Genomic DNA, 27795 nt, shown 5'->3' with positions numbered 1-27795 from the left:
GTGCTCCAGTCTTTCTGAAAATCTTTTATAGTGTTTCTTTGGACATTAGCTTCTTTTTCACTCATTTTCAGTCGAGTCCTTGTACCTGACCATGTTCACAGGAATGCTTGTTTTTGTGTGTTTGTTAATCATTAATCATTAAAACATAAAAATGACCTAACACCTCAAAAACTAAAACGAACTATCTACAACAGATGAATAGTATCTGAAAGTCCTTATGGAATTGGAAAAGACAAAGCAAAGACCTGACACAGGACCTAAAAGATGCGTCTGCTGTTCTCTGAAGCTTCATCAGAAATGGCCTCTATAGAAGTCAGGCTGTTAAGAAGCCATTTTTAAGAACTGGCAACAAGTCTGATGGAGTGATGAATCTAAATATGAAATTTTCACATTTGTGTTTAGTGACCGTTCAAACCAGCATGTTCACAGGAGGTAAAGAGAGAGATACAACAGTGTCTACAGCCATCTGTAAAACACAGTCGAGGCTCTGTCTTAGTTTCAGCATTTCAGTGATCACAAACACACTGCCAAAGCAGTTAAAGCATACCTGGATTTAAACACACACACATATAAACATTTATAAACTTTACTTCTTCCTTATATCTTGTAATCTGTGTGTCAATAGATTGCTGTACTTCAAAATATCAAGAAATGATGGGTTGCGTAACAATTTGCATAATACTGGACTTGTGACCATGTGTTCCCAGATTTACATGTAAAGTCAGCCACAATACTCGGAAGTAGAGATAAAAATAAGTTTAGACAGCGATTAATATAAAGCAGCAGTTGGAGATAGTGTTTGCCATTTGCAAACATCATTGAAAATTTATCGTGTAGTTAGTGTTATCAGTCCTCTTATCACAGTCATTCATTGGTAATATTAGTGCTGTAAAAAGCTGGCGCCTAGTGGTACAATGGCCCCAATTATTTTTCATTTACGAGAGTTTTTCTTCTGTTTGTGTCTCCAGAAGTGAGGCAAACAAAACCCACATTTCTTTTTTCTTGTTCTCTTCATTCCTCCGGTCAGGCCAGTTGTGATCTTTTGTTTTCCAGACAGCTTCAGGTGCAAATAGGAGTGCAAGTATTGAAATACAGGGGTGTCTATATTCAGTCAGAAGTGGAAATGAGAGTCGTGCACATGCATAAATTTCATAATGACTGAGATTTACAAAAGAGGAACATGCACACAGCTGTATAAACGTGATTTTTAAAAAATCGCTACATGCTTTTCTGTCTTTACATGCACACAATCTTACTGTGTATGCAAAGAGATCGGGACCTTGGTAATTAGTAAGTCAGTGAGCTGCACTGACTACGTGCCAAAAGTATTTGGCCAGAAAATCTTTGTATTGTTCTGTGCTTACTTGTTCTGTCATTTATTTTAAACTGTGAATGGCTCTGAGTTTGTAACCGCTCCCCTTCCTCGCCTGCTTCAGTGTGGAGGTGATCAGGCTCGGTCACAGCTACTTCATTAACTGGGACCAACAGATGTTCTGCTCACAATGTAACACAGCAGCTGAGGCCAGGACCACCACTCTGAACGAGGAACTGGGACAAGTAAGTGTCCAGACTCACTCTGTACTCTGCAAATCCATCCATCGTCCTTTGCTTTGAGTAGTTATTTACTCCAAAAATGATCCTAGGTTGAATACATCTTCAGTGACAAGACTGGGACGCTCACTCAGAACATCATGACGTTCAATAAGTGCTCCATCAATGGACAGAGTTACGGTAAGGACACACACACTACATGTGCATGTAGCAGAGACTGTATGTACATGTATATCAGAGCTCATACATGTGGTGCTGATGTGTTTGTCAGGTGAAGTAACAGACCCACTGGAAACTCAGCCAAAGGTGCGTATCAGTATTTTTTGATAAATCATAGATCACATGCATGTATGTTAGCACCTGTGATTTTATTTATCACTCATTTGTCTTCAGAGGCTGGACTTCACTCCCTTCAACCCGCTGGCGGACCCAGACTTCTGCTTCTATGATGACAAGCTGCTGGAATCAGTGAAAGTGGGAGACTCGTGCACTCATGAGTTTTTCCGCCTGCTCTCACTCTGTCACACCGTTATGAGTGAGGAGAAAAGTGAGGGTGAGCTTAAAAAAAGAGAGAAGCTGCAAAACACAAATAATGACATCGAAACTCAACATCTGCTCATTTGTTATGGTATAATATTTAATGACTGTTTTACTTGCCTGCACAGGAGAGCTGGTTTATAAGGCTCAGTCTCCAGACGAGGGCGCTTTAGTGACGGCGGCTCGAAACTTTGGCTTTGTGTTTCGCTCCCGAACACCTGGGACGATAACCACCACGGAAATGGGACGCACCGTCACCTACTCGCTGCTCGCCATACTGGACTTCAATAACATACGCAAGCGAATGTCTGTTATAGGTATGCAGCGATTTTCTTCTTATTTCACTACAAAAAAATAATCTGAATATTTTTAGTTTACATTTAAAAATTCAGAAAGAAGCTAAAAATTCCCTCAGCAGCGTTGGCTTAAGAAAATAACCACTTGTGATTACTCAGAGCCACGTTATTGAAGAATGTGTGCGTATTCTTCATGTTTTTACCTTTACTGGATGACCTGTGTATGGTGGCCCCGAGAGGTCAAATGCACAGCAACATAAGAAAACACCAGTAAATAGAAAAATCCTACAAAAGCACACAATGGAAAAGGAAACAAGTATGAAAAAATAAATCATCGGCTTCTTGTAAGCGTGTCTCAGTGCAATCCTCCACATATTTTGGTTTCTGTCACTTACGTCACATTATTGTCTTGTTTTGTGCTTTTGCAGCATTTTTCTATTTGTGTTTTCGTAAGTTGCTGTGCATTCGACCACAGGGCCACATGTATCTGTGCAATGTCATAAGACAATCACTTAACAGCTTGCCATAGCAGAAACTGCTATGGCTGTACAGTGCTGTTGTACAGGATGGCATTGTGGTGCAATCTTTATCTTTGTTGCCACCTTGTTGCATAAAAGTTCTGGGTTTTAACCTTTGTTTCGGGGGAATTTTTGGTCTTTCTGTGTGAAGTGTGGTACTCTGGCTTCCTCCCACAGTCCAAAGACGTGCATGTTAGGTTAATTGGTGATTCTGGACTGCCCGTGAACATGTATGGCTGTCTGTCTCTCTGTGGCAGCCCTGCAATAACCTGGTGACCTGTGTAGGGTGTATCTCACCTCTAGACCCATTACAGCTGAAATATGCTCCAGCCCAAACCAAGTGAACCTGAATTGGATGGATGGATGAATATGCTGTAAATTTGACCTCTGGTCATAAATTACTTTTACCTCTGCTGCCAGGCTCCGAGGACCTTTGTTGAAGAGTTCTTCCGTTATTGTAAAGGTGATAGAAAAATAGTCTGAATCGCTGAGATTATTTTTTTCTTCATTACTCTGTTTTTATTTTCAGTGCGTAACCCAGAGGGCAGGATTCGTCTCTACTGTAAAGGAGCTGACACTGTTCTGTTGGAAAGACTCCACCCTTGTAACCAGGAAGTGATGAGTATTACTTCAGACCACCTCAATGTAAGTCAGCTCTTGGACGGATGGCTTGAGCTGCACTGCCATCTAGAGTCTCCACACTTTAAAACCACTTTTAACAGCATTTCATTTTTGTTTACCTTCTCCTAATGAGACAGTCAACCTCATCATGGCATGACACATTTCTTAGATTAAGTATAGGTTAAAAATCATCAAACAAGACTACTTAATGCTTAGTCATGTGATTCTTAATGTCCCTGCTGTATATTTTTGTTTTTCTACATGTTTATGTGTATATTTTTGGTGCTAGGAGTATGCAACAGATGGGTTGCGGACCCTGGCTCTGGCCTACAGGGACCTGTCGGAGGATGAATGGGAGGCCTGGTCAGAGAGCCACCGCTTTGCTGATAAGGCCACGGACTGCAGGGAAGATAGACTGGCAGCAGCTTATGAGGAAATAGAACAAAATATGATGGTCAGTGAGTTTATTTTCAGATAATGTATGAATCTGTATCAAGATAATGTGTATTATTCATTACAAGTGTGTGTGTGTGCGTGTGTGTGTGTGTGTGTGTGTGTGTGTGTGTGTGTGTGTGTGTGCGTGTGTGTAGGCCCGTTTGCCCTTCATGTAAAAAGTTCAAATAAAGTAAAAATGTTGCAATGAGCAAGGGGAACTTGTTGGGATCACTGAAACTTAAGCAGTTCAAGGGAAATTCCTTTCTTTTACTTTCTATATTTGGAGCACACAGATGCTTTTGAGTTTGGATTTTCTACTCATAGTGTTAACACAAAAAATTGCATTTAAGACCGTCTTAAATTTCCTTAAATATCGAATTTGTTTGTTTGTGTTTCTCTCTCTCGGCCTGTGTTTCTAGCTTCTGGGTGCCACTGCTATAGAGGACAAGCTGCAGGAAGGCGTTCCAGAGACCATCGCTGTCCTCTCTCTGGCTAACATTAAAATCTGGGTTCTTACTGGAGATAAACAGGGTGAGACTTTTGCACCAGCTTTCAGAACTTAGTGTGCATGTTTAAAACATTTAAACCGTTTAGACAACGGTTTAAAACGCAAAAGAATCTACAAAATTTAAACTAATTGTAGATCATCATCCTTGTGATGACGAGGTTGTTGAAACTGAAAACTTTAAGCATCAGTGCACCTATTTGCACCTTGACTGTGTGGGTGTATTGTCATTCATGTAAACATACAGTACTGCTACACCCCTCTTGCTTTTGTAGTCTGATCCTATGTACTGGGCTAGCACTGGAAAAATTAATTTCTGGAAGTTTATCATGTATTCTGTCATCACCAAAGGACCATATGCTGTAGGAATGAGTGCAGCGAATTAAAAATAAAGGGACATGTTGACTGACATGCCTGCAGCAGCTATTATAGTTTAAGGCCAGAGGCATGCCTGCAAAGGGAGAAGTAGCCGAAACGATGAGCAGTACATTAGCTAATAGCTTTTAACTGAAGCAGCACTTGTATTTATTTGATCCTATCCCGTTCCTTCACACAGAAACGGCTGTAAACATAGGCTACTCCTGCAAGATGCTGACAGATGATATGACTGAGGTTTTCATCATCAGTGGCCACACCGTCCAGAGCGTACGGCAAGAACTCAGGTCAGTCTGGTTATGTGCACACTGTACTAGACTGTACACTGTGGGATCAAGATAAATGTAGATAAATGCCAAACTCCAGATGATGGGCGGGCAGAAACTAAGAAATGTATGCATGATTGAAGTCGGTAGGTGTGGTAGCAAAATGTTCCAACTACTCTGTGAGAATCACTCGACAGTGACCAGAGCTTCTTGACTCATTTCTAGTCAAATCATCCAGCTCACCCTGTGAGGACTCATTCATGACCCTGACCCTGACATTTTAGATAAAAGCAAAAAGGAATCATTTAAAGAGATTTTTCCCAGACTTCCGTAATCAATTAAAAAATGACATGAACTGATAGCAAAGGGTTAGAGTTCCAGTTATCACTGATTATGGCTGAGAACTCACAGGGTTAAATTTGAGCAACATTGCAAAATACCCCGTAACTATGAAGTCAGTCATTTTTTGTAGAAAGTGAGCAAATCCAGTGTAACGGTGCAAAGAAGACACTTTGAGAGTCAAAAAATAAAGCAGCCAAAAAATAAAATTATCTTTCAAAGACAGAAGAACTCTAAATTGGTATTTTGATGTTCTTTGTGTAATGGTCAAAATCATCTGGAAAGTGCAATTATTCAAGTTATAAAGAGCCTATATTGGAATATCAGGCTCAGGATAAAACCTGCCATTATCACTAACTGTCTTGACATCCACATTACTTTTCCAACTATCACCCTTTCCCCTTATTAGTTTGCTTTTTTGAGTCTATATTCTTTATCCCACACTCAGATCTCTTCTTTTTTTTTTGCTGTGCATGATCATGTTGTCATGTAATCATGTCTCTGTGATGCAGATAGGCACTGTTGATGTGGGCTTTGTTTGTCTTCCTCTCTAGAAGAGCGAGGGAAAGGATGATTGAGCTGTCACGTACCAGAGATGGAGTTAAAGAGGAAGGAATGCAGGGATGGGGGGAGGCATGTTTCAATGGAAATGGATTCAAAGAAGGACAAGAAGGAGGTGATACGGCAGGCAGAAGAGGAGGAGGAGTGGGGAAGCAGCTGCATGGCTCTCCCCCTCCTCCTCCTCTGCCTCTCTCTAACTTAATGGACAACATCTCAGGAGAGTTTGCCCTCGTAATCAACGGTCACAGTCTGGTATGAATAACACTCCTGCATGCTATCTGTCATGGAAATTTAAGCTTAGTTACATAAAAACAATTCTTCCTCATTAAGGACTTTTCTCCAAAGCAGCAACTTGGACTCCTTTTACCCCTTGAACGTCTAAAATCTCTCTCTGTTGTCTCGTGGTAGGCCCACGCTCTCGAAGCAGACATGGAGGCAGAGTTTGTGTCGACAGCGTGCGCGTGCAAAGCGGTCATCTGCTGCAGAGTCACGCCGCTGCAAAAAGCTCAGGTGGTGGAGCTCATCAAGAAGCACAAGAAGGCCGTCACGCTGGCTATAGGAGATGGTGCTAATGACATCAGCATGATCAAAAGTGAGTTGTGCAAAAGTGTAACTGAAATATCGTATTTAGAAAAGAAGAGAGAAGTTGGGTTTAGCCATTTGGGTGGCTTGTCTACTTTTAAGCAATGGAAATCCTAAGCAGAAGTGCGGCTGTAGAAGTTGTTTATCTGTACGCTGTTCCTAGTAGTGATGTAGGTTATGTGGAAATCTGTGTTGCAGGAGTCCTCCTGAGGTAAAGGTTTGGTTGTCAGGAACTTAGGTGCGGTGCGTGTTCTTTTAGGCCTTATTTACAAATTATTTGTTCACTTCTTATAGATGGATGTGACGCCGACAAACTAAACAAATCCACAGAAGTCAAATTTAATTTTAGTGTCACTCCTAAAATCCCAGAACACCAAATATGTCCTGCTAAGCTTGGAAAAGATGTTTAGAAGAAAATGTATTTGTGTTTAATAGAATGGAGGCTTGTGTTTGAACTGTTCACTGTACGAATAATTTTACTAAGACTGAACTATACTGTCAATCATTGCTTCATAATATTTATTTCTAAGCTTAAAGGCAAACTAAAAGAGAAAACTATTAATACCTCAGTGCTTTGTTTCTCTGCATGTCTTGTAATCAGTGTGTTGTAAGTGCATCAGCCTGTGTGTGTTTGTCTGTGGATGTACATCATGTCTACATATCTGCATGCAAGTGCAAAACAGAAATGCAATCAGTGCAGCAGTGAGGAGAAGGATTGGTTCACTTCCTGTAATTTCTGATTTAAAAATCTCGAAACAATCAAATGTTTTTCCCCCTTCTGAGCTCCTTTTGTCCAGCTATTGAAAAGGGAACACATACTCCAGTTAAACTGAGAATTTTGGTTTTATTGATGGTAATACTGGTTTCCCAATCATTTACAAGCAGTTAGTGGGACGTTTGTGGGAAGTTTGCGGGAAGTTTGTGGGAAACTTGGGTTCCCAAGTTGTGAAAACATTTTCTAGCTACCGCTTTCTTCCTCCACATAATGTTATGTGGCATTAGTCTTCTCGACAGGAAGGTAATGAGCATGCTAACGTTGCTAAGTTATTCAACATGGCATTAACTATAGCTCATAACCGAGAGGAAAGGTTCTCCATTAGAACATGATAAAGTTTTATTAGCTAAAGTTAGCTTTTGCCACAGTTTTCACTTATTAGATTGTGTAAAATACAGCCAGCAGGCCCTAAAGGTAACCTGTTATGTCCATATGTCTGTGTACTCTATTTCCTTACTCTTGGACTCTGCAAGTAGTTTTAAATTATTTACAGTTTAGAATAATCCTATTTATTTAGTATTATGCTCTGGTTCTTTATGCAGCAGTTGTTTTATTTCAGTCTTTCTTCTGACTGTCTGCCCTTCATAAACAGAAGGTTTGAACAGTAGGCGTGTGAGGTGTCAAAGCTGAGTGCTTTGGATGACCATTTTGGTTTTCCCCTCTCACCGATATCATACACATCTGAGAAGAAAACAGTGTGAAACTTGTACCAGCGTCTACACTGGGGCGAGTAAGTGTTTGCCCCATTCTGGTTTCTTAGTTCTTTGCATATTTGTCACACTCATCATGTTTCAGAGGATCAAAGAAATTTTAATATTACAAAAAGGTAATCTGAGTAAATGAAAATGCAGTTTTTAAATGACGGTTTCTTTTATTAAGGGAAAAAGCTATCCAAACCTAGCTGACTCTACATGAAAAAGTAATTACCTTCTACTTGTTATTAACCATGTTTTGGAAAGGTGAGTTCAGTTTCACCAGCCACACCCAGATCATTGGCAGATCAGTAGAATCAAGAAAGTCAAACAGAACCTGTCTGACAAAGCAAAGTAAGCTAAAAGATCTCAAAAAGTAACACATCACACAATTTAAAGAAACAGCTAAGAAACAAAGTATTGGTGTCTAAAAGTCTGAGAAGGGTTACAAAGTCTTTTCTGAGGCTGTAGGATTCCACTGAACCACAGTGAGAGCCATTATCCACAAATGGAGTAAACTCCAAACAGTGGCGAACCTCCCTAGGACTGACTGGCCTACCAAAATTACTCCAACATCCCATCGATGACTTGTCCAGGAGGTCCTAAAAGAAGCCATAACAAAATATAAAGAACTGCAGATTTCGTGATTCAACAATAAGAAAGAGACTCAACAAAAATGGCAGAGTTCAAAAGAGGGTGAATTCAAAAGTTAAAAAATCACTAGTGACCAAAAAGAACACAAAGATTTAGAGTGGTCTAGTGAAAGTAAAATTTCTTTGATCATCTGAAATGTGTAAGTGTGGCAAATATGTATAAAAACTAAGATATCAGGAAGGGGTCAAATCCTTTTTCCCAGCACTGTCTGTATAGAAAAAAAAAAACCTCTTGAATTTGTCTCTCCATCTCATCTGCACGCTTCCAGGTGCTCATATTGGAGTTGGTATCTCAGGTCAGGAGGGCATCCAGGCTGTGCTAGCCAGTGACTACTCCTTTTCCCAGTTCCGCTTTCTACAACGGCTGCTGCTGGTCCACGGCCGCTGGTCCTACCTGCGTATGTGCCGTTTCCTCTGCTACTTCTTCTACAAGAACTTTGCCTTCACCATGGTGCACTTCTGGTTTGGCTTCTTCTGTGGTTTTTCTGCCCAGGTCAGAGAGTAGAGGTTATGATAAAAGCATACTATAAAGAGTCACGGTCATGATTATAACTCTGTCTGTGTGTGTTTTTTTTGTAGACCGTATATGATCAGTACTTCATCACACTCTTCAACATTGTCTACACCTCCCTCCCTGTGCTGGCCATGGGGATATTTGACCAGGTCTTTCACATTTATTCCTTTGTATTGAGCTCTCATTTAATTTTATTTTACATGTATTCACTTTTATAAAACTCCATGAAGTTTCATGAATCAGAAAAATTGCATTTGAAATCTGTCTCAGACATAAAACAAATTAATTTAAAAAAAAATGTATATAAGTCATGTTTTTAGCCAGAGTCTGTCTCGTTGGACCATGGCTAAAAATACTAGACACATTGTGGGAGAAAACCAGAACAGACACAAAAATGTCCCAGACAATCAAGTTCAACACCACATCCTTTTAACTGAGGTGACAGTACTCAGGATTAGCATGAAATATGGAACTATTTTCACATGCTGATGTTAGCATTTTGCTCAGAACACCAAGCCACAAGTTTTGGCTGTAGTTTCTATATAATGTTATTTTAGTAAATGCAGCCTCTCACTTCCCCTATAAATGCAGGATGTTCCTGATCACAGAAGTTTGGAGTATCCAAAGTTGTATGAGCCCGGGCAGCTCAACCTCCTCTTCAACAAGAGAGAGTTCTTCATCTGCATTGCCCAGGGCATCTACACATCAGTGGTGCTGTTTTTTGTCCCATATGCCGTCCTGTCCAATGCCACTCAGAGCAACGGAGTGCCCCTCGCTGACTACCAGACCTTTGCAGTCACCACAGCGACAGCCCTGGTTATTGTGGTCAGTGTACAGGTGAGGAATTGTAGAGTGCATTAAGCAGGCGATTGCCTCACAGAGTGCTGTGCAAAAGTGTTGAGCCACCCCTCCTTTCTTTATATTTTGCTTCAAAGGAGCCAGACTTTGTCATTTCTGGTCTTGCAAAGTTTTTCTTTAAATTACATTCCCAATTTCTTCTCATCTAGTCTTTGTACCTAATTACTTTCAGAGAAGGGTCTTTTTTTCATTTGTTTTAAAAATAACGTCCTAAAGAAATAGAGATGCATCTGGCGCTGCAGTTTATCCATCTACTGTTCATCAAAAGTGGTCTCAGTGGATGAGAAACTCGGTCTCTCTTCCATAAGAAGAAGTACGCCAAATTACACAAGAACTGAACTAAAATAATTAGTGGCATCAGGCTTTATGGAGTGATGAATCCAAATGTGAAATTTTTGTTTGAAATCATCATCAATACGTACGGAGAACAGTGAGTCATCTATAAAACATGGTGGAGACTCCGTCATGGTCTATTGCAGCATTTCAGCCAGTGGTGTCGGAGAACTTGTCAAAACTGATGAAACACAGAAAAATGTCATCAGATTTTGACCCACCATGCAATACCATCAGGAAAGCATCTGACTGGCAACAGCTTTATTTTTCAGCATGACAGTGATCCTAAAGACACTGGAAATACAGTAAAGGTGCACCTAAATAGAAGAACACACAGTGGAACACACTGAGTCATGGACTGGCCTCCCCAGATCTCAACATTACTGAAGGATTGTGGGATCATGTTGACAGAGAACAGAACAAAAGGAAGCCCAGATCCAAAGTAGAGCTTTGAGGCTCAAGAAGCCTAGAGAAATATTCCTGAAGACTACTTAAAGAAATTACAAGCTTGTCTAAGAGAGCTCAGGCTGAGATGAAGATTAAAGATGGTCGTACACAATATTAATTTTCAAACTCATTAGAATTGTGTATTAATGCTTATATCCTGTATTTCCATGTATATTTGCACAGATTTCAATAAACCGCTGCACCTGTTTCCCATTTTACTAGCAAAATATAAAGAAATGCAGGGAAGTGGCAAGCTCAGTGTTGTATAACAATTAATTGTTCAGGAGTGGCATATTAACTGTGAGCATCTGCTGTTTTCTGGAGTTTTATTGTTTTTGGTTTTTTTGCATGTCTGTGTTTGTAGATTGTTCTCGATACCGGCTTCTGGACAGTGTTCAACCATGTGTTTGTGTGGGGCTCTCTGGGCTCCTATTTCATCATCATGTTTGCTCTGCACAGTCAGACCCTCTTCAGGATCTTTCCTAATCAGTTCCACTTTGTAGGTTCGTCCCTGCTCTCATTTCTCAGCCACATGTGTACCAGCAAAACAAATACTGTAATTTTTCTTAGCCGGTGTCATTCTGCCAACACCGATTTGTTTTCATCGATAATTTACATACTTAACTTTTTTGTAATGAAAATCTATTTTGTGAGTCTAAAAACTAAACACAAGTAAGTTTCAGTACTGAAGAATAGATTGATTTCATATGATCTGATGTCACTTCATTGCACCAAATGCATTACTGTTGGAGATAATAATCATGTGTACACAGTGAAAAGCAAGACATGTCTAAAACACATTTGTCTGTTCTCTGTCTGTTTGTACGTGCAGGTAGTGCCCAGAGCACATTATTGCAGCCAGTCGTGTGGTTAACGATTGCACTGGCAACAGCAATATGCATAGTTCCAGTTTTGGCGTTCCGCTTCCTCAAGCTGGACCTCAAACCTCAGCTCTCAGACACGGTGAGAAAACACACAAAAACACAGCGTTTCTAACACTGATGTCTCCATCTTCTTCCTTGCAACATGCTTTACAGTCTTTCTAGAACGTCAGTTTGAACTCTGTGCAATGATTAACTGCATGTGTAAAAACATTTTATCTTTGTGTGTCTTTGTGTGGGGTGGTCGGAACTTATTGCTCACTGTCACAGTGCACTTTAATACCCTGCAAATATTGACCTAATCAGTTTCCCCTAATGTCATGACTTGCTTTCAGTAAATTCATCCAAGATAAGTGTGTGGCTTTATCAGACGTTATGTCTTGAGCTTAGCCGTGCGTCCAACCGAAGCCGATGTCAAGATGTTGTGAAGAAGTTCCTGCTTTGATTTGCATGTAGTTTCTCAACAGTCACTATTACTGATTTTCATGATGAGGTTGATTTTGAGTTAAGTGCAAACTGTTCTGGGTTTCGATGACCTAAAACATGAGTTTAAAAGTGGCAGAAATAGTTTGATGAACTGCTGGATAGATGCAGTGCCTACAAAAACTAAAAATAAGGCAGGAAGCATAAAAGTTTGAAAAAATGTGATGGTTTAGAAGTCCTAAAACTGAAAGTTTCACTGAAAGTTTCAGTTTTTATTTTGTTGTCAAATGGCAAAAATATTAGTTTGAGTTTTTGTTTTGTTGTGGCTGAATTTTTTTTTTTGATGATCTTATTTATGTGGTTATGGTAAACTAGCCGTGTTCCTATAAGCTGAAACGATGTCCCATTTCCTGTCTCATCGTTCTCCAGGTTCGTTACACTCAGCTGGTGCGGCAGAAGAGACGAAAGCCGCCAGGTCGTAACACTGGAAGCGCTTGGCGTGGCACTGGCAGTGTGTCAGAGGGCCGTCTGGGCGCCCGTGGTGGTTCAAGGAGATCCGGCTATGCCTTCGCCCATCAGGAAGGCTTTGGAGAGCTAATCACGTCAGGGAAAAATATGAGGCTCTCGTCTCTGGCCCTGGCATCCTTTGCCTCCAGACATAGCTCCAGCTGGATTGACACGCTCCGCAGGAAGAAGCATACTCACACTCCCCCCAGCACCTCAGGGGAGTGCAGCCCAGCACCCAGTTTCATCTCTGGGTCAGTTCCACCGCTTTCAAACTCTTCATCTGTTCTGGGCGGCTCTCAAGAAACACCGATCGAAGAGGAAACGGTTGCGGCACCAGCTCAGAACACACAGATGATCCCCGCTTCACTCACACAAACCTTACCGGCTTTGGCACCAGCTTCAGAAGCTCCTGCGTCTCAAGGTTCAGCTCAGGCCACCAGTTCTGGCGTTTTAACCCCCACAGCAGCGAGGTCCCAGGGGGGAGACTCGCCTGGAGGTTGGACCCTCTCTCTGGGGACTGTGCAGGTCATTTGGAGTTTTATGATGCAGCAGTAACACAACAGTTATATAACAAATGCAACAATACACACTGGCACTTTTATATCTGTGTGATATACTCTTCTAACATCAAACTAAAATGTAACCTTTCTTTCTTTGTCCAACAGGAAGCTCTGTTTGGTTGGAAGGGTATTGCATCTCGTGCCAGTTCATCCAACAGCCCGGGCCCAACCTCTATTGCCAAGGAAACCAACCAGATTAAGTGAAACGTAAACATCAGATGGATGAATTCTATATTTACTGCTGTCTACCAGACACACAAACTGTACACACTGTGTGCTTTTCTGGAGAGAACACAAAGACTGTTATAAAAAAAAAAAAAAACTTTACCCACACAGTGTTCTTGTCTCAAAATGCATCAGTTACATCCGGATCTCTGCAGGAAGCGACATATCGTCTTATGACATGAACTTTCTCAGCCATAAATTAAGATTTACTGGTGAGATATTTGAGTGCACAGTGTATGATGGTTATGTTAATGAATGCTTGAGATTTACAGTACATAACTGAGGGACAGAAGCAGGTGCAGAAGCAAATGTCAAAGTAGCCTTTGAAAGATTGTTTCTGCTTATTTCACAAGTTTCACTCACAACTAAGCCACTCAGCACCTCTCAGTAATGAGACGAATGAGCAAGCAGAATCATAACAGTTTTAAACAGTGAAGTGCAAGCTGTATTATCTGCAAAGGTTCTCAATGAGAATGGTATTTTAATTTAAAGTATTCTCTCAAAGGTCTGTTTTGTTTAGTTTTTACTTGTTATACTCTTCCCACATTTGCTTTTTTTGCATCACATTGATGTGTTTATGTCTGATTTAAAGCTAGGCCTTTTTTTTTGGTCTAACAAAGGCCAGATCATGTTAATGTGCCTCTGATGTAACGCAGACGTAAGAACAGAATGGAAAGACTTCAATTTAGGCCAGTTCTGCAGAAAAGAAAAGGTAGAAGGAAAAATAAAAATGTTTTTCAAAAAGTGATTTGTTAAATTCTTAATCATGATTGTTGTCATTGTGAACAGTAGTGCTTATTCGTACTGTAAACATATACTCCAGTAAAGTGCTTTATATTCATTTTTGGTCATGAATTAAAGAAAGGAAGTTGTTTGTGGACAATCATGCCTTAACAAAGCCAAAATATCGGCCCTTTTTTCTTTTCTTTTTTCCACCCCTCCACTAATCAAGTGTTGATGCACCTCTGACTTGGATAATCATTAAATAGGGTAACCAAAGGAACACTGACCTGCTCTTGGACATCTCCCTGTACTACGGTCAGCAACAGGCAGTTGAAACAAAGTTCACGTGATCTGCAAAACCTGGTCTAAATGAATGTACTGTACAGTTTTAGCAGGAGGCAGGTCTCTGTGCAAGTTTGGATGTGAACGATATTGAATAAAAATCTGATTTCTCTTTCACATGAAAGAAACATACTGTGTCTGTGCAAATGATTTACGCATCAAACGAAGTTTCAGGTAGAAATGACTCCCAGTATACACACACACATATATATATATATATATATATATATAATATTAAATATATATATGAAATATTAAAATCTTTAGTCTGTATTGCCACATTTGCCATTTTCCTTTGGTGCGCCATGGTTGTATGTGCTAAAACTACAGTAAGAAAACAGGATCTGTGAAAATATTTTTAAGGAACTTTCTAAGTTAAGAGATTTTTAATAAATGAATATTAATATGGCAGAGCTATATTCAGCTTTCGCGGGGTGGGGGGGCTTATGTTGATGCTGAGGAGGATTTCCTCTGTGTAACGGCGCTGAACAAGGGGAAGAGCGCAGGGATTTCACAATAACGGGTCTCACGGACAGCAGAGTGAACCAGTAACCAGAGAGAGCCGCCTTTAACTTTGCTGTCTGCACAGGGAGTTTTGGTGTTGCATGAGCGGTTTTCGTGGTGTAAATAGCTCGGTCTTGTTTTCACTGTGTAAAAAGTTTGACTGGGGTCAGTGTACAGTTGCTGCCGTCGGCGATGATGTGAGGAGGCGCCGCTGGAAGGAGGATCTCTGGGTAAAAATGGGGACTTTTCTCCTTTTGCTGTTCTTCGCTCCTGTCAGCGGAGTTTTTGAAGGAACCTGTCCCAGAAAAGGTAACCTCTCCTCTCATACTGTGTAAATGTCATTTTTTTTTCTTCTTAAAATCGAAATCGGTTTTCTTTGTTATTAAGAATAACAAAAACTTAGGCTAATTTAGTGATTAAGTTAAAGTTATTATAATTTAGGATTTTTTGGAGTCTAGTTTTGGAGTTGACTGAAAATCACATCGTTTAAAAATATTTACTTCATCGAAGTTTACTGTGTTATTACAGGATAATATATAAACTTTTTTTCTTGCTCTTTCCGCTTTTGTTCTTTCGGGGGAAATGCGTTTTTATCCTGTTGGGAAATGTTATGAAGCGTTGTAGCAGCTAATTTTACAAGCTTTTTAAATTTTGTTATAAACTTTACATTTTATAATTATTATAGGCACAGAGTCAGGAAAATTCATATAAAAACAAAGAAACAAAAAATAATCGGCCACTTCATTAGGTACACCTGTTCAAGTATGCCAGTCTTATCAGCTGAGTGGATTTACGCGTGTAGACGTGGTCAAGACGACCTGCCGAAGTTCAAACTGAGCATCCGAATGTGAGATGATGGTGATGTAGCTGACTTTGAATGTGGCGTGATTCTTGATTTGAGTATCTCAGAATCTGCCTGGATTTTCCCACACATCTATCTCTAGGGTTAACGGAGAATGGTTCAAATAAGAGAAGATATCAGGTGAGCGGCAGTTCTCTGGATGAACACGTCTGGTTGATGCCAAAGCTCAGAGGAGGATAACCAGACTGCTTCAGGTTGATTGGAAGGAAACAGCAATTCAAATATTTACTGTTTACAACAGAAGTGTGAAGGTGTATAGGTCTCTGAATGCGCATTGCATTGAACTTTAAAGCATATAGGCTATAGCAGCAGCACACCAGTCAGCTAAAGAGAGGAAAGTGAAGCTATAATTAACACGGCTCATCAGAATTGGACAAAAAACATTGGCTGTGATGAGTCTCAATTTCTGCTGCACATGTGGATGGCAGGATCAGACATAAACAGCATGAAAGCTTAGTTTTTATTTGGATCTTATTTTGACCTCTTGTTTTTAATTCAGTTTATTGAAAATGTTTTGTTTTAATTCAGTTTTTATTAGTTTCAATGTTAGTTTTAGTTTCTTTATTCACTGTTGTCTGGAGACCATAAGCCAGAGACAGCGAGAGCTTTTTAAAAGCAACAAGTAACAAGTTTGGAAAAAAAAAAAGTCAGTCAAAGCCTCATCAGGCAAATTGTGACAGCAAATTTTACAAAACTAACAGATGTTAAAACTAAGGATATTTTCTCTCTATTTTTACTTTATTTTAGTTTTCCAAGTTTACAAAATCATTTAAGCTCATTTCAATTTCTTCAAAGTCTACTTTTTTTAGTAACTATTTTTTTCACATCTAGTTTTAGTTTTTATTTTAAGTTAGTTTGAATTAAGCATAACTTTCTGGAGAGACTGTGTGATGCTATCAAGTCAGTATGAACCAAAAATCTCAAAGGCAGAGAAGGACTAACCCAGTACCAGCATATAACATAGTGGCTGTTGACTCTACATCAGGCCCTTATCAGCTTCAGCTTCAGTCTCCATTTTATCAGATTTACCAGAAAAAGTCTTATCAGATGTTTAAGAAGACACAACAGTTAACTGGGCAAGAGCAAAAAGATTTGTTTTACTAAAGACTAAGGGGAATGAAACTATGACTTCAACTCAGTCAAGTTCAGGCAAGCCATACTAAACCAAAACATGTCAGGTTATAACTGACTGTGTGAGGTCTGAGCAGAATCAGAAAATCTGAAACATTACGGGGAATGTTAGAAATCTAAATAACTGACAGATGTTACAAAGCACGCATAATACAAGACTGAAAAGAAGTGATGAAGATGACAGACACGTTAAAAGAGGAAGTTCAAAAGGAGTGGAGGTTATGCAATGTGTCGCTCTGTGTTGTGCCTAGTTGATTACAACCAGTACTGAAAATAATGAGAAGCTATCATTTTATACAAAACACTGCATGAACAATCAAATCACAAACATTCCACACACACACACACACACAAACACGCACCAAAAATGACAGCCACCATATGCACTTATTAGTTCTACAGATTCTGTGTTTGTGTGTTTTTCTGCAGACCCTCCTCCAGGTGTGTTGGTCTTATCGCCGGGCAGTAAGCTGTTTCTGACCTGTGGCGGTCATGTGAGGGTGGATGGTGTAAAGATCAGCCTGAAGGGAAGCAGCTTAAACATCAACAAAAGGGATGGTTCTTCGAACGGGACACCAGCCACTCCAAATGATATACAAAACAGTGGAGTTTCAGTTAAAAGTGATGACAGTTCTCTGCAGAATGTAAGTGAGGGCTACAGCCCTCATTTCACGGAGGCAGGAGGAAACAGAAGCCTCATATATTCAGATGCAGGATACACAACTTCTCCTCACATCGTCCAGCCAACCAGGGCCACTCGATCACTGAAGGACGAATCTCATTGGACCACTGGAGAAATAGATGTTGAGGATGACTATGAGGAGGATGAAGAGGATGAGGTGGGGGAAGGAGTGAACCGGGTAACAAGGGGGATAAAAGTGATGCCTGAGTGGAAGTGGAACATGATGACAGTGGGGACAGAAGACAGGGACTGGGGTGAAATTAAATTTGGGAGGAGTGGGACAACGCTAACTCTGGCCTCAGTGAGACTGGAAGACTCTGGAAAATACAGTTGTCATCACCAAGGCAAAGACAAGTTTAGTGTAAAGGTGATCGTTGCAGGTGAGTTCTCATAGTGAGGATTTTGTGATGGAGGAGGAAGGTTATATAATTCCATCCATACTTTTATTTTCAAATAAAAAACCTATAGGTGGAAGGCAAATGGCTTTAAAATCCATCTTTTAAATCCAGCTCAGAACTTGTATATTATTGGGTCAGGATTGATGTTAAAGACTGTATACACATGACTCACTGATAGACAATGAGTGAACAAACCAGCGGGTGAACTGTGACTTTAAATGTTTTACTCAGAGCAGAAATTATCACTTTTTTGGGCATATTTCAAATTTTATATAGTGACACCAAAAATATTTTGCAGTTTAGCAGTTTTAGGGTCTTTACCTTGTGATATAAAGCTTGCCTTGAGGCAACTGTTGCCGTGATTTGGCGCTATATAAATAAAACTGATTTGAACTGAACTGTTTATGCACAGCTCTCCTGAAGCCCCATCACAGCATACCAGTCAGGCTGAGGTCCGGACTTTGACTGGGCCATTGTAACACATTGATTCTTTTCTTTTTCAGGCATGTTATAGATTTGCTGCTGTGCTTGCTCGTCGTCCTGTTGCATGAGCCAATATGGGTCAAGATTTGGCTGTAAAACAGAAGGCCTCACATTTGACTCCAGAATACTTTTTTTTTTTACATAGAAGTATTCAATATCTGTAAGGTGCCCAGGTCCTGTGGCTAAATAACAAGCCCAGATCATCGCGCCTCCATTGTTGTGCCAGACTGTTGCTGTGAGGTCTTTGTGCTGATATGCATCACCAAACATGGTGCTGTGACTATCGTCTGTCCAAAGTTCATTGTTCCCAAATTCTTGTGGTTTGTTTACATGCCACTTTGCAAATCTAAGTCACGCTGCCATGATCTTTTTAAGAGAGTAGAGGCTTTCTCCTGGCAGCCCTTAAAACAAGACATCGTTCAGTCTTTTTCTAATCGTACTGTCATGAAGGCTAACAATATAACAAGCTACCTGAGGGCTGTAGAGCCTGAGAGGCCCCTATTTGGATAAGTGATTTTTAAAAATGGATGGGTGAACAGTGTGTTTAAATGTCTTCTTTATCTCTTAGATTCTCCTGAGCCTCCCAGTGTGTTCTGCTACAAAAAGTCGCCCAGTAGTAAAATCCGCTGTGAAGGAACGCCTCAGAAAGCCACCATAAAGCAGCCTAGTTGTTACCTCTTACTGAGTAAAAAGTAAGTTCATTGCACTAGAAGTCCCCCATGAGTGCTTTGTGTTGTGTTTTAAAAGGATGATCAAGTAATATTTTGCCGCTGTCAGGATAACTGATGTGTGCAAGCCATGGATAAAAAAAATGTGCATACTGTGTTGTGTTCTCGATCAATATTGGTGTATGTTGTAAAACTTCTGTAATCTTGTGCAGTCAAAATGCTAACATTGCTGTTACATAAATAAATATTATTTCCAGTAAACTACTTGAGATCAAAAATGAAAAAGAAAAAACAGTATGAAAGTTGTAAATGGGCCTAATGTAGTAGAAATGTTGTTGTAGGCTAGTTTCTCTTTTCCTTTACGTCCTATCCATCTTTGTGTGACAGACTGTTCTTTTCCTTTCCTTCTCTCAGTCCAAGAGAGAAATTCAAGCAAGTGTCATGCTCATACTCATTTCGGCTCTCTCGCTGTTGGTGTGCTCTGGACCACATTGAGGATGATCGGAGAACCCCTCACCTGGTCTACATGTGTGTTACAAGCATCACAGGCAATGTCACCAGCCCCCTTATGTACTTTACACCATTAAAACTTTGTAAGTGCTCAAGTCAAAGTAAATGTGTCCATGACAGGACTGAGTATTGGCCTTCTGAAGTGCTTTAAAGTTGTACTCACTGTGTTTGTTCCCGCTCCTCAGTAAAACCAGACCCTCCGTCAAATGTGACAGTCAGACAGGAGAAAGGAAAGAAGAAAAGGCTGACGGTCTCCTGGAATTTACCCACATCCTGGAAGGTGCAAGATAACTTCTATAAATTGATCTATGAAGTTAAATACAACCCTGTCAAACCGTCAATTGGTAATGAACAGGTCAGTGCTGAGACAACTGTTTTTAAACTACTAAGTGTGTATGTTTTTTTTCAATGTTCATTACGCTAGCATGAAACAGAAAACGCAGTTTTGTTTCAGAGATTATTGTCTTTTATGTATGTATTCAGATACTGCCGGTTAATGGCCAGCGGCAAGCAACCATCACTGATATAATGCCTGGCGTTGAGTACCTGATACAAGTCAGAACTAAGGAGGAATTTGATGGAAAATGGAGTGAATGGAGTCCATCCATCTATGCTAAGAGTTGGACAGGTAAATATATGCCAGTTCTTATTCAAGAGATTTTTTTTATTGTATACTTCCCTTTGTTTGCCTTATATGACCTACTGTGCAGAAATTTGGGGGAACACATACAAAACATATTTGGATTCAATATTTAAATTGCAAAAAAGAGCTATTAGAATAATAAATAAAGTTGGATATAGGGAGTCCACCAACCAGTTTTTTCTAGGATCATCTATCTTAAAATTCATGGACATTATATATTCTAAAACTTTAGAAATGATATATCGTGTGATGAAAAAGAATGTTCCAAACTGTATTTTAAGTATGTTTCAACTAAGAGATGGAAAATATGATTTGAGGGGGTCTTATAAGTTTGAAATACCTAAAGTGAGAACCAGTGTTAAGTATAGATGTGTGTCAGTTTTGGGAGTGAAATTATGGAATGAACTTAATGATGAACTGAAGATGTGCTTTTCTTTGTTATTCTTCAGGAAGATTTTAAAAATTTGTATTATACAAGCTTATAGAAATTTGGTTTGTTAAATTTTTTTTTGTGTTGATTTAATTTCTTGATTTATCATTGATTTCTTTCAAACTGTTATACAACTTATTTATCAATGCTATTTATTTCCTTGGTTAAGGATTTGATTATTTCTATGGGGGTAAGGGATAGGATAAGTATAAGCCACAAGGCTTCAGCCTATTCCTTTTTCGGTTACTGTTTGAGTACTTTTATGTAAAATTATAATCTGTTGTTGTTGACTGAAATAAAATTCAATTCAAATCAAATCAAATATGCAAACCCAAGAAAAAAAATCAGAAAAATTATCCATCCTAGATGCAGAGTCATGATGAGGTAGTATTTTTGTTTCTGTTCCATATGATTAGACTTTCTCACTAAAACTTTGCATAAACATCCTCTCATGTACATTTATACTGCCTCCAGTTTTTCTTCCCGTTTGAATGACTTGAATATGTGCAGATTGGCTCAGCATTTAGGATACCAGTTGATGAAGTGGTTGAAAAAGTTTATGAATAACAGTGTCCTGTTGCACCTTCCCAGATTAAATACTTAAAATTCCCTTTAAAATCGAAGTTTAGACATGAAAGTGAAACCACTTTGTGGTCTATGTTTTGTTTTGTTCTGTTTTTATCGGTTAATCTTGCCAGTCTGTAAGTTAAGATGCCTTCTCATTGATTTTCACAGTTGCTGTACAGACATGAACGAGGAATACTAGCTAGAAAGACGAATAAGCATATTTTCATCTTTTAAACTAGTCATATTATTCCACATACAAGACCTTTACATGTTCGTCCCTGATCCCTCAGAGAAACCTCAGCCTCCGTCAATCACGTCAGCGATTTTGGAGGAAGGACAGGATATGATGATGGTGTCCTGGAATTTACCGACAAAATTAGAGGAGCAACACAATTTTAGACTCATCTATGAGATCAAATACGGGGAAACAAACCTCTCCTTTCATGGCGAAAACGTAAGTAGACAAGGTTTTACCTAGTTGTGAAAAGTTGAACGCTCTGTTGTCTCAGTAAATGGAGACGTTTGCCTGTATGTGTCCATGTTGGTACAGCAGTTTGAAGGAGAGTGCTCCTACAACATCGTGGTGACTCCTACACCTGACGTTGACTTCCTGATACAGCTGAGGTATAAGGCAGAACATGATGGTCAGTGGAGTGAGTGGAGTAAACCTTATCCTGTGAACCTCCCTACGGGTAAATAAATACGCACACACACCTCTAAAAAATAAAATAAATAAGTATATTTAAGTTTATCAGTAAGTATTCTATATGCTCAATTAAAGTACTTAAAGTACAGCAGTGGACGTTATCTGTTCTGATGAGGTTTGCTGAATGAAATTAAACTTGAAATCCTGTGACGTGCTCGGTTTTTGACATGAAGTGAAACCCAAGTATAAAGATGTTTAAGAAGTTTCTCAGTGGCTTAGGGGTTCAAGATATTGACCGTGTACCATTATTACACTTCCCCTCTTTGAGGTGAAGAACCTTTTTTTTTTAAACATCAGTCCAAATCTCTGTTCTCTTTAATGGTCACTTCTTTCCTGCCTGTTTTTAAAATAGGGAAGAAGCAGCCTTCCAAACAAGAGAGAGAGAAACAACATGCTGCTGGATTAGACACTATTACGTTGGATTATTTATAGTCTTTTTTATTTTGAAAGCAAGTGTTAGGCCGTATTGGCTTTTAATTGGTAAAGAATTTGTCTACTAAATGACCCAAAATGTCTTGCAACCAAAGAAGCAAGTCTTCCTGCTTGGCAACTATCAACTAACATAGCTATAAACACCTGAAAAGTTTGCAGAGTTCAGTTTGAATAGTTTTCCCCCAGGAGTTATTCCTCCCTGCTGTAACACCTCCTTGTCTGCTTATTGGGACCACTTAAACTATGTCTTACTTATTGCAGTCTGACAGATAGTTCTTTAGGAAATGGACAATTTCAGTCTTTTTAAAAATTGCCTTATAAAACGTTGTTGTCTTGTTATCTCAGGTTTATCTTACTAATATGTTTTTAACTATATTATTTACCCCGTAGGTTCAGGTGATCAAGAGCTACCTTGTGATGGTAAGTTGGCATGCAAACTGTGAAATATTACAGTTACTTATGCGTGTGTGTGTGTGTGTGTGTGTGTGTGTGTGTGTGTGTGTGTGTGTGTGTGTGTGTGTGCGTGTGTGTGTGTGCGTGTGTGTGTGTGTGCAAGAGAGCCAAAAGAAGAGAGGGAACTCTTAAATGTTGTTAGTGCTGAAAATCCCCTCTGCCCCCTGGGTTTTAACAGGAAACCATGTCATCATAACAACTCAGGCTTGCAACAAAAACAGGCCTCAGGAGTTATGGTTCCTCACACCTACACGCAAACACAGACGCTTAGTTTCACTCAGATGAATTTAGATGGATGCTGTCTTGCTCAGATAAGATTTATCACAGTCTACTCCTCTTTTTACCACAGCTCCCACAAAACCTCCAGAAGATAAGTGGCCACATCATTTGCTGTGGATCTTTGGTTTATTCAGCATCTTGGCTGTCATTTTGGCCATCTACACTTTCGGGTACTGACACTGGCACTTTCAATGCATCTCTCCAGAAAAAAAGGGCTGATTTATGACTTAACATTAGTCATTTCTAAGATGTGATGTACATCCTAGATTTTATGCATGGTCAGCTCCTTCATTTTCATACTTCTTTTTTTTTTTTAAATTATTGTCATTCCAGGCACAAGGACAGATTTATCTCTAAACTGCACAGTCTTTATTTCACCACCCTCTGCGATGACTCATCTCAACCTTCGCCCTCTGTCCCGGTTGCCCCAGAAGGAGTAGCTTTGGTGACCTTTACAAAGAGCAACAAAGAGCACCCACCAAGTAATGAAAAAGAAAGTGAAGAAAATGAGGAACAAAAGCCTTTGAGAGAGAGGACAGACGCCATGCACTTCAACAACACAAGTTATTTCTTCCTCCAGAGGGAATGAGAGCCGTGCAGAAAGAAGAAATATTGCCAGAAAATATGACAACTTTATACTGTTGGACTGCTTTCCACTTCCGTGCCAGTTTTATAGATGGCACAATGTGCTCCACTGAACTTTAAGAAGCAAAGTCAGAAACAGCTTGTGTAATCTATCTATCTAACTTTATCTCATACCTAAAATACCTCTTAAATACTTCTTTGTTTGTTTGACTTCTCCAAGGAGTCGCCCTTTACCTCCTCTATCCTACAGCATCCACCTAGCCATCCATTTTCTAGATCTCATAGAGCAAGAAGCAGGCTGCACCCTGCACAGGTGGCCATTGTGTCTCAGAGCTAACAGAGAGACAGACAACCATTGACACCTACGGCCAATTTAGAATCACAAGCTAGCCTGCAACGCATGTCAGAGAACACACACACAGACACAGCATGGTGGTCTGATGGTTAGCACCATCACCTCATATCAAGAAGGTCCCAGGTTTGAGGCTGTAGAGTTTACTGTCCTGCATCGGTGCAACTGAAATATGTGTTATGCAGGTCAAATAATTTACCATTTTTGAGCAAGCTACCTTTGTTTGAATTCTGTATATATTGCTAAAGTTTATCAAATATATCACATTGTGTCCTTTCAGGGTGCACATAATGTATGCAGGGTTTGCAGAAGTCTTGTAAATACTTCATCTGTTTGCCTAGCATTTTAGACTGGGACAGTCATAGTCCCCAACCTGCTTTTATTTTTTGTGGTTATTGCACAGTACAAAAAAAACAAACTTATTTTGTATAGTTTTTCAGTGGTGGACTTTAAATGGTTCACCTGCTGTTATAGGAATACAAGGGAACGTTTTAAAAAAAAAACCAAAAAAAACAAACGTGAGCTACTTTTGAATAAGCTGTATGTTTCTAGACCAGCATAGATAGATTTTTGAACATGTTAAAATAGTACAAAAACAACAATAAAACATAAGAATAAATAACATTAGTAGCACTTTATAATAAGTCACACTATTAAGCATTAATAGCAAGTGTAAATGGCATACTAAGAAGGAGTAATGATATATAAATTATAAATCAAGCACTTGCTAATGCCTTACTAATGCTTAATAGTGCGACATTTTTATAAAGTTTTTATTCTGTCTAGCCATGAATCCTTATTTACATTTTAGTACATGACTTCATATCCAAAGACTATAATATGTCAAGCATATCGATCTGTCAGGAATGATATTAACTCATTTTGAGCCGGGGGGGGGCGTGTTCAAGTAAAAAGTCTCATTGACATTAAAAACAAGGCAAAAGAAATTGCAAGGTATATCACTGTTCTGTAACGTGGCCAGAAAGGGTTGGATGGATTGTAAGAAAGATGGTTTCAAAGCAGGTTATATAACCCCTTTTGTAAATCACGTTTACTACAACCTATTTAAGCAAATATATAAAAGATTTTTTTTTTTTTTTTTTTTTAAAGGAAAAAAAAAGAATTAAATCGCTATTTGGCAGTCAATCACTTTTTTGCACAACAACGGCTCAAACGTGGTATTGACGTATGCCGCCACCTTGCGGACACTGCCGTTAATTGTGTACAGTACGTCGTTTCCATAGCAACCGTTACTGAAAAACCACTGTGTTAGTAACGGGTGACTCGTGCTTATCGTGACTTCAAGCGTTCGCTGTAGATTTGCAGTCAGTGCACACTGCAAGGTTCGTACTTAGAAAAATAGCATTTTCTTAGAGAAATGATGGCTGAGAAAGCCGGTGTGACCAAGCTGGACGTCTCTGTATTAAACGCTGAGCAGCAAGAGAAACTGCGACAGTTTAAGGTAACGTGTTGCATTTATCAACGCTAAAATACCACCTTTATTTGTAAGCTGTGTCCTGAAATGCTTTTCGCATTGACCCAGATCAAGACGAGAATCGACAACGAAAGGTATTTGAGGTCGCATCCCGAAGTAGACGTACTCATAGGCGACTTTCTAAGGTCTGCTCAAGTTCACATCAATATCACAAATAATAAATGCTGAATGGGGAAAAATGTTTGTGACGTTTTATTGTTGTAAATCTAACTTAGCACTATCTGCTTTAAGTTTAATTTTGTTTGTATGTTTTGTTTATCTTAGAGCAAATGGTAAATTTCTAGGGTAATATGCAAACTTTGATTTTATTTTCACTGGGTACATATTATGGTAATTTTTGCATGGTTATGGTAATTATGGTAATAACCTCTGTACATTCAGTGGAACCAGCCACCCTTTCAAAGAAATGTATAAAATTTTGAAATGTATTGTACAATATACAATATGTACAATATGTATACTCTGAAAACGATTTACACCAATAAATGTGCTGCAATATGGTTCCTGCTATTCAAGCTTAGTCTCTGTATCATATTTTTTTAACATATATTAGAACATTAGTATTATATTAGTATTAAATCTGAGTTTTTCCTGCTTAAATTGATTTTTGGAGCTATCAAAAAAGGTTTTTCTAGCCTCAAAAAAAAAAAAGAATTCAATAATTCAGGAATAATTCATATAATACATGAGCAATATATCATCATCTTATACTGTGCAATAGTCTTGTGTCTCACATCTTTATATTTGTCTGGGAAAATGAGAAATATGTGCAGTGATTTATTTAAACTTGTGCAAACATGCATGTGGATACAGTATGGGGCATAAATACAAAGGTTCTTACAAAAGCTTTCTTGTAATTTTGTTAAGTAGTATTCAGGAATAGTTCTACAGGCTTCTTTAAGAACATCCCAGAGCTCTACTTTAGATATTGTCTGCCTTTTGCAACTAACAAATAAACAAACAAACAAAAAATAACCATTCTTTTGATGGACTGACAATGAGTCCATGTCCAAAGAATAATATTAAAAGCCCCCCAGAAAGCCTAAAGCTTAAAGAACCATTACTCAAGACTACTTGAACTATAATTTCTCATTTCCCGCCTCGCCTCACAGGGATGTGCTTCATAAACGGCCAGCTGACATCCGTGAGTTTGCTGCAGGTGAGTTGTGTGCAGTGTGCATCAACACCAAAAATGGCCAGTTGGTCACTATTATTTATTTTCACATTCATCCTTTTTCTTTTTACTACAGTGCCTAGCGTTTAGTTAGTGAATAAATATAAGTAAATATTTAAAGTCCGCCATGGTTTATTACAATTTCTGTTTGATCTCTTTTGTTGGACTTTTTCAGATCACTTCTCAAACCCAAACCTTCAAGAAACTATTCTCCCCAAAATGGAAGGAAACAGCGACATGAACTGAAACACTTCCAGCAACTTCACCTATGTTTTCTCTATATTGAGAAAAAAATATATGGACTCTATGTTTTTTGGAACAATGATGCTACTTATTTACTAATCAAAAGCCTTAAATGTATAATTACCTTGATTTACCTTGTGTGGTATTAAATATTTTGTCACATCACCACAAGTATTTGTTTAGATTACACAATAAAATGTTTTTTAAAGCCATGATCCACACTCTAGAAAGCCATACTGACAAGAAAAAGCAAATCCTTTGTTAATCTGGCTGATATACAGGAACTATTTATCAGTCTAACCCTTAAAGATAATTTAGGATAAGATTGTCATATAGTTGTTAGCAGAATACCTAAATCTAGCACAACCTGCCTAACAATAACATCATAAAAAATGTACAAAATAAAATAAGTATTTAAATATAGATATCTTTAGATGCCTAACTAACTGCATTTTACAGCTGTAGCATGTGTTTACATTTGTTTAATTTTTGTTTTTTGGTTGTTTATTAGACTAGAAAACAGAAAGAAAGCATTCAACTCATCTTACTTCATAGAGCCCAATTTTATCTCCAGACCACTAATATAATTAATGTAAACGTTTTTTGTTTTTTAGCAAGTGGTCGTGGATATTAGGAATCAAACACAGACACCTAAACAATTTTGACTTTAAAGAATCAC

At 39.0% G+C, this 27795-nt stretch overlaps 3 protein-coding genes across 5 annotated transcripts in view; all 3 read left to right on the top strand.

Moving 5' to 3' along the window:
* atp8b2 (ATPase phospholipid transporting 8B2) overlaps positions 1–14453 on the top strand; it is a 28899-nt gene extending 14446 nt beyond the window's left edge. For both annotated transcript variants that reach the window (XM_005472680.4, XM_005472679.4), the window contains 18 exons: positions 1437–1557; positions 1644–1731; positions 1823–1857; positions 1945–2104; positions 2217–2405; positions 3432–3547; positions 3813–3977; positions 4378–4489; positions 5020–5125; positions 5998–6256; positions 6413–6596; positions 8976–9199; positions 9286–9369; positions 9812–10057; positions 11223–11361; positions 11691–11821; positions 12592–13194; positions 13335–14453. In XM_005472680.4, the coding sequence (XP_005472737.1) occupies positions 1437–1557; positions 1644–1731; positions 1823–1857; positions 1945–2104; positions 2217–2405; positions 3432–3547; positions 3813–3977; positions 4378–4489; positions 5020–5125; positions 5998–6256; positions 6413–6596; positions 8976–9199; positions 9286–9369; positions 9812–10057; positions 11223–11361; positions 11691–11821; positions 12592–13194; positions 13335–13433 (3061 nt within the window). In that variant the 3' untranslated portion in view covers positions 13434–14453. The remainder of the gene's footprint in view (positions 1–1436; positions 1558–1643; positions 1732–1822; positions 1858–1944; positions 2105–2216; positions 2406–3431; positions 3548–3812; positions 3978–4377; positions 4490–5019; positions 5126–5997; positions 6257–6412; positions 6597–8975; positions 9200–9285; positions 9370–9811; positions 10058–11222; positions 11362–11690; positions 11822–12591; positions 13195–13334) is intronic.
* A 554-nt stretch (positions 14454–15007) lies between these two features.
* il6r (interleukin 6 receptor) lies at positions 15008–26214 on the top strand. 2 transcript variants are annotated; one of them, XM_005472683.4, is made up of 11 exons: positions 15008–15332; positions 17446–18078; positions 19148–19271; positions 19662–19840; positions 19943–20112; positions 20241–20385; positions 21688–21851; positions 21951–22089; positions 22926–22955; positions 23338–23437; positions 23601–26214. In XM_005472683.4, exons 1-11 carry the CDS (start codon positions 15125–15127, stop codon positions 23854–23856), a joined length of 2148 nt encoding a protein of 715 aa, XP_005472740.1. In that variant the 5' UTR covers positions 15008–15124; the 3' UTR covers positions 23857–26214. The 2 variants fall into 2 exon arrangements, with proteins under 2 accessions (XP_005472740.1, XP_005472739.1); XM_005472682.4 differs by having other exon boundaries at positions 15010–15332; positions 21948–22089.
* On the top strand, positions 25512–27328 carry riiad1 (regulatory subunit of type II PKA R-subunit domain containing 1). The gene is made up of 4 exons (XM_003450881.5): positions 25512–25666; positions 25748–25824; positions 26812–26858; positions 27049–27328. Exons 1-4 carry the CDS (start codon positions 25583–25585, stop codon positions 27117–27119), a joined length of 279 nt encoding a protein of 92 aa, XP_003450929.1. The 5' UTR covers positions 25512–25582; the 3' UTR covers positions 27120–27328.
* Positions 27329–27795: the final 467 nt, after the last annotated feature.

The sequence above is a fragment of the Oreochromis niloticus genome, linkage group LG11, assembly GCF_001858045.2.
Source record: "Oreochromis niloticus isolate F11D_XX linkage group LG11, O_niloticus_UMD_NMBU, whole genome shotgun sequence".
In the NCBI taxonomy this organism is placed as follows: domain Eukaryota; kingdom Metazoa; phylum Chordata; class Actinopteri; order Cichliformes; family Cichlidae; genus Oreochromis; species Oreochromis niloticus.
The sequence above is the reverse complement of the archived record's forward strand: the minus strand, read 5'-3'. Positions and strand labels throughout refer to the sequence as shown.

Bases quoted from the DNA above. Each gene is read 5' to 3' on its own strand.
- il6r (XM_005472682.4), top strand. From the start codon at position 15,125: ATGAGCGGTTTTCGTGGTGTAAATAGCTCGGTCTTGTTTTCACTGTGT. The intron at 20,386-21,687 runs GTAAATATATGC...CTGATCCCTCAG, and splicing joins CTATGCTAAGAGTTGGACAG to AGAAACCTCAGCCTCCGTCA. The intron at 21,852-21,947 runs GTAAGTAGACAA...ATGTTGGTACAG, and splicing joins TCTCCTTTCATGGCGAAAAC to CAGTTTGAAGGAGAGTGCTC.
- riiad1 (XM_003450881.5), top strand. From the start codon at position 25,583: ATGATGGCTGAGAAAGCCGGTGTGACCAAGCTGGACGTCTCTGTATTA. The intron at 25,667-25,747 runs GTAACGTGTTGC...GCATTGACCCAG, and splicing joins AGAAACTGCGACAGTTTAAG to ATCAAGACGAGAATCGACAA. The intron at 26,859-27,048 runs GTGAGTTGTGTG...GGACTTTTTCAG, and splicing joins CATCCGTGAGTTTGCTGCAG to ATCACTTCTCAAACCCAAAC.